The sequence below is a fragment of the Hipposideros armiger genome, unplaced genomic scaffold (genome assembly GCF_001890085.2).
Source record: "Hipposideros armiger isolate ML-2016 unplaced genomic scaffold, ASM189008v1 scaffold_572, whole genome shotgun sequence".
NCBI classification, from domain to species: domain Eukaryota; kingdom Metazoa; phylum Chordata; class Mammalia; order Chiroptera; family Hipposideridae; genus Hipposideros; species Hipposideros armiger.
In genome coordinates, this window is record NW_017731922.1 from 1,144,447 (window position 1) to 1,150,060 (window position 5,614).

General features: G+C 56.7%; 1 protein-coding gene across 3 annotated transcripts in view; it reads right to left on the minus strand.

Annotated features, from left to right (window-relative positions):
- Positions 1-5,614, minus strand: part of SCUBE1 (signal peptide, CUB domain and EGF like domain containing 1) — a 134,288-nt gene that overhangs the window by 124,082 nt on the left and 4,592 nt on the right. For all 3 annotated transcript variants that reach the window (XM_019624026.1, XM_019624025.1, XM_019624027.1), the window contains exon 2: positions 1,459-1,590. In XM_019624026.1, coding sequence (XP_019479571.1) covers positions 1,459-1,590 — 132 coding nt within the window. The remainder of the gene's footprint in view (positions 1-1,458; positions 1,591-5,614) is intronic.

Below are 5,614 nucleotides of genomic sequence, written 5' to 3' on the forward strand. Positions count from 1 at the left end.
GGCAGGACGGGACCTGAGGAGCTGGGCTGCAGGAGAACAGGACGGTCAGTGGCTTAAACCGGCACAGATAGGGGTCACCCTCGGCCCTCCCTTGCCAGAGCGCTAGGCCTGGAGCGGGGAGCAGAGGGTCAGAAAACGGCCACACACGTGCCGCTTGGCACCACCGAGCTAACCTCCAGGCCTCGCCAGCAGCCGGGCCAGCCCGTGCCACCAGGCTTCTTGCTGACATCCTGCCCTATCTGCCTCCAGCCTGGCCTCCCTCCAGAGGTCTGTGGGTAGGCGCCAGCTCCCATCACGCTCTGGGCTCCAAGCAAAGCCAGGATGTGGCCAAGCCAGGCACGGTCCAGGCCGACGTCATCTGCCCAGCACTCAGCCTTAAGTAGATGCCCAACAGATGAGACGGATAAACAATGTCAGCATCCCAGGGAGGCGTAGCTGCTCCTACACCACTCCAGCTCCCGTGAAGCATGACACGGAAGGAACAGGCACCCGTCTTGTTCTCATGTGTTGCTTTCCTAACACAGATCTCACACTTTGAAACAGTAAGGGGCAGGGTTCAGGGAGAAGCAAACGAGATGTTAGAGAGACTTGGAGTCGAAATTAAGAGACCCGGGTTTGAGAACTGGCCGTGGCCCTGGGAAACCTGGGGACCTTGCAGAAGATGCTTCTCCTCGTGAGCCTCAGTTTTCCTCACTGATAAAGTGGGGACAGGTGGGGAAGATTTGGATCAATGCTTTTCACCCAGGGGTGCATATCAGTCATGTGCTAGTTCCAGCTCTGGATGCCAGCCCAGCCCCAGACCTGCAGTGTCAGAAAGACCACACAGGCCCTCCTGGAAAAATGCTCTCATAGGTTCCATCCAGTTTGGAGAGACCTGGCTCCAAAGACAGCTGAGGCTGCTCTTCTCTCTCTGACTTTCAGCCTGCCATGGGGCGGTGTCCAGTGCCAGACGGTCAAACCAGCATCCCAGGTGCAGGGAAGGCTGGCGAGACAGCACACATTCAGCACCTCTGCCCAAGCTCTTGTACCTGAGCCAGCCCCACAAACGCCATGGCTGGCTACTGAGCACGCCCTTTAGAAGCTACAGGCCACACAGAGTGGTTTCAGGTTTGAAGTTAGGGACCTTGGGGAAGTCACCCCAAGCCTTTACCCCACACAATCCAGTCAGGGACAGATGGACAAATATATCATTCAGAGCTTCATCTCAATTTCTTAAAAAAACAAACAAACTGAAAATGTTTCAGACCCCAGGAGAGTTAGGCACCCCATGACTCCAGCCCCAGGGAAGCAGCCCTGGCTCCCAGGAAGCCCACCCTCCCTCCCAAGGCTGAAAGAGGCCTGTGCTGTGGCACTCGTGGCGGTCGGGGAGAAGGGGAAGCATTGGAGGCTTGGTCTCTGCTGGCTTTCCATGGGGCGGGCAGCCTCACGGTCTGGCCAGGCGTGATGGACTGGGCTCACCTTCACACTGCCTGCCTTCCCCCTTGTAGCCTGGCTTGCAGAGGCATTTGTAGGATTTGGGCGTGTTCTGGCAGATGGCATCGATGTGGCAGTCATCTGTGCCCTCGGAGCACTCATCCACGTCGACTGCCCCTGTATGGGGGGGGGAAACACTGGTGAGGGGTGGCCTGGGAAGGAGGCAGCAAGGGTCAGGCAGGAAGCCCCTTCTGCCTGCCGCCCTCCCGGGGATCACTGGGAATTAACAGTAATAGCCGTCACATAACAGCCAAAACCCTGGGTCTCGCTATTTCACAACAACCAATTAAGTCAATCTCTTATGCCCACTAAAAAGATGAGGGAACTGAGGCTTTGGAGCACAGCGAGAAAAAAACCCTCTCTGTGTGTCTTGCTCTCCCCACAAGCATCGATTCCTCCAACCCCCCTCCACTCTCCTTAGTCTAGAATTTAGAGCCAGAAGGATCCTTGAAGAAATGCAAACCCATCCCCTTTGGGTTACAGATAGGGCAGCTGAGGCTAGCAGGGAGCAACGCGCAGAGGCCAAGCCAGGAGGCTCATGCAGGTGCTCTGCACACGGGGCCCCACCCAGCCCCTAGGCTGTGGAAATACAGGATTCTTCATGTGTGTCCCAGTAGTAGAGCCATACCCTCCATGGGGCTACCCGGCTCATGCATCGTTCTGATCTCTCCATCTTCTAAGGTGAGAAACTAGTTCTCATATCCCAACGCCCAAAGTCAAGTTCAGTCTAGGTGTTGAGGGCTCCTGGCATCCCCCACTTCCCACTTCCAACACACACATATACACCTGCAGTCTGGAGCAGCTGTTGGGCAAAACAATGCAAAATAGGCTGCGTATTTGTGCATACACCCCAATACACACACACACACACACACACAACTCAGACAGGGAGAGGACCCTTGGGGCACAGGATAGCAGAGCCAGAAGAACCTTAGCTATAAAATAGCTTATAGATGGGGAGACTGAGGCCCAGGGAGGTCTGTTGCAGATCGGTAGCTCATTAGTGGCCGAGACTGGAGCTCAGGCCCAGAGTGTGTCTACATGCCAGGTTACTTCCAGCTAGCTGTGAATGACATACAGACGGATGACAGACAGGAGCCAGAAGATACAAGGAGCTCTCTGCAGCCACAGTCACCCAGGGGCAAGCCTGGGGACATTCTGGAAAGTCCTCCTCTCTTCATGTCTTCAGCCTCTCCCTCGACTGTCTGGTCCTCAAGACAGTCCCCTGGCCTGGCATCAGGGTTCTAAGTGTGCACAGAGGGGCCTCTCCTTCTGGGACTCCGCCTCTCTTGCCCTAGTCCCCTAGTTGCCCATGCACACACACGCACGCACGCACACGCACACATGCACACACACAGACAGCAGGTGGCGTCACTTCAGGGTGGTTGTATCTACTCAGGTCAGCAGTCCACCCTCTACAGCTGCCCAAAGGAAGGTGAAATGGGGGCCATCAGGTGTCCAGGGGCCAGCAGAACATCCCCTGCTGGGGAAGTGATGACAGAGGGACCCCTATGCAGGGGGGACACAGCCTCAAAGGCAGGAAGACAGAGGCCAGAGAGGGCCAATCTGCATCCTTCCGGTGGGGAGGGCTGGGGCCACTTCGGAGACAAGATCAGCCGGGGAAATGGGCCACAGACCTCGCTGTTCCCACTTCGCAAGGGTCAGTGCACAGGAATGAGGGGAGGGCGACTGTCTAGGGCTCTGGAGTCCCTTGTGACCCCTACCCCCAATTTCCCACTTCGGTAGGTATCCTCATGAGGATAGAAGTGAATGGCTGTTAGCCAAAGGACAGTAAGGGCACCTCTCAAGGCACCTTTTAAATATGTCTTTAGGCGGGGGCTGGGGAGAGGGCAGGTGAGTTCCAGGAGAGGGAGAGAAGCCACAGGCCATTTGTTCCTGTGGGGTCCTCTGGCCACGCTCCCTGGCCTGGGCTGGGCGCTTCCTCCACAGGGCAGCCCAACCCTCCCGTCACAGGTTTGACTTTTGTTTCACAGCACAAGTCTTTCATAGGATGGGGGTTGTGGGTGGACACACAGACATAGAGGGGAGTCAGAGAGGTGAAGATAGGCACATGCANCACTGTGAGAGGTGGTGAGAACTGATGCTGGTGACAATGACAATGACAATCATGGTACCATCATCTATATTGTGAATACATACTATGTACTGAGAGCCTTCTGTGAGCCAGGCAGTGTGGCTGGCAGGTCCCAGTACTCAGCACTGCATTGCATTCAATCCGCAGGGTGTGTGTGTGTGTGTGTGTGTGTGTGTGTGTGTGTGTATTTTGGGCCCATAGAACCAAAGGAGAAACAGACCCAGGAGGGGAACACTACCTAAGCTTTCACACTGGATGGGGATGGCAGCCCAGGGCCAGGCCTGTCCTCGCTGCCTTCCCCCATAAGATAGGGTCAAACTGACACCATGGCAAGAACAAGCCCTCATGGATGGACCCAGCACTCCAGATTTCCTATGTGGCTTTCATATCTTCTCTGCGGGCATCTTACAGGCGCCTCGTCTGGGCAAACTCCAGTCTGGGCAAAAGAAAGCCAACGGAGACTAAACATTTTCTGCACACCCCTGCTACTGCCAGGGCTGGGACAAACATGACAGGCGCTCACTGCGAGCCCGGGTTTGACAGCTTCAGTGTGGTGGCCCCAACACCGAGCTCATGGCAGACCCTCGATAAGCAAGCTCACAGTTTAGCTGGGGAGCAAGACCCGTCATTACAAAGCAGTCAGAAGCCCTATGGTGGAAGGTAGCCAGGGGCTTCTGGGAGTAGAGTGGGTACTTGCTGTAGCTGTGCGTGTGTGTGTGTGTGTGTGTGGGAGAGGGTGGAGGTGTTGGGGAAGGCCTTCCACAGGAGGCAAATCTAAGACATGATTAGGAATTAGCCAGAACACAAAGGGTGGGAAAGGCGCTCCAGGCAGGAGGAAAACCTGAGCTGGGCTCAGAAACACGCAGTGGCCCAGCATGTGTACGAGTGGCCAGGACACAAGGGCTATTCAGTGTTTTGGGAGGTGAGGGGCAGAGGCAGGAGCCAGGCTGGAAAGACAGGAAGGCCCCTGGCAGTTCAGGAAGCACAGCCACGAGCCTCCTCCTCTCATCCTTATACCAAGGACGTCAGGCCGACCGAGCCAGCGGGTGTGACCCTCAACCCGGGCTCACGCAGCGTGGAGAGCTAAAGCTGGGCGCCGAAGGAAGCAGGTAGGAGAAAAAGTGTGGGCCCCCTGGGCAGGGCTGGCAGGACGGGACCTGAGGAGCTGGGCTGCAGGAGAACAGGACGGTCAGTGGCTTAAACCGGCACAGATAGGGGTCACCCTCGGCCCTCCCTTGCCAGAGCGCTAGGCCTGGAGCGGGGAGCAGAGGGTCAGAAAACGGCCACACACGTGCCGCTTGGCACCACCGAGCTAACCTCCAGGCCTCGCCAGCAGCCGGGCCAGCCCGTGCCACCAGGCTTCTTGCTGACATCCTGCCCTATCTGCCTCCAGCCTGGCCTCCCTCCAGAGGTCTGTGGGTAGGCGCCAGCTCCCATCACGCTCTGGGCCCCAAGAAAAGCCAGGATGTGGCCAAGCCAGGCACGGTCCAGGCCGACGTCATCTGCCCAGCACTCAGCCTGAAGTAGATGCCCAACAGATGAGACGGATAAACAATGTCAGCGTCCCAGGGAGGCGTAGCTGCTCCTACACCACTCCAGCTCCCGTGAAGCATGACACGGAAGGAACAGGCACCCGTCTTGTTCTCATGTGTTGCTTTCCTAACACAGATCTCACACTTTGAAACAGTAAGGGGCAGGGTTCAGGGAGAAGCAAACGAGATGTTAGAGAGACTTGGAGTCGAAATTAAGAGACCCGGGTTTGAGAACTGGCCGTGGCCCTGGGAAACCTGGGGACCTTGCAGAAGATGCTTCTCCTCGTGAGCCTCAGTTTTCCTCACTGATAAAGTGGGGACAGGTGGGGAAGATTTGGATCAATGCTTTTCACCCAGGGGTGCATATCAGTCATGTGCTAGTTCCAGCTCTGGATGCCAGCCCAGCCCCAGACCTGCAGTGTCAGAAAGACCACACAGGCCCTCCTGGAAAAATGCTCTCATAGGTTCCATCCAGTTTGGAGAGACCTGGCTCCAAAGACAGCTGAGGCTGCTC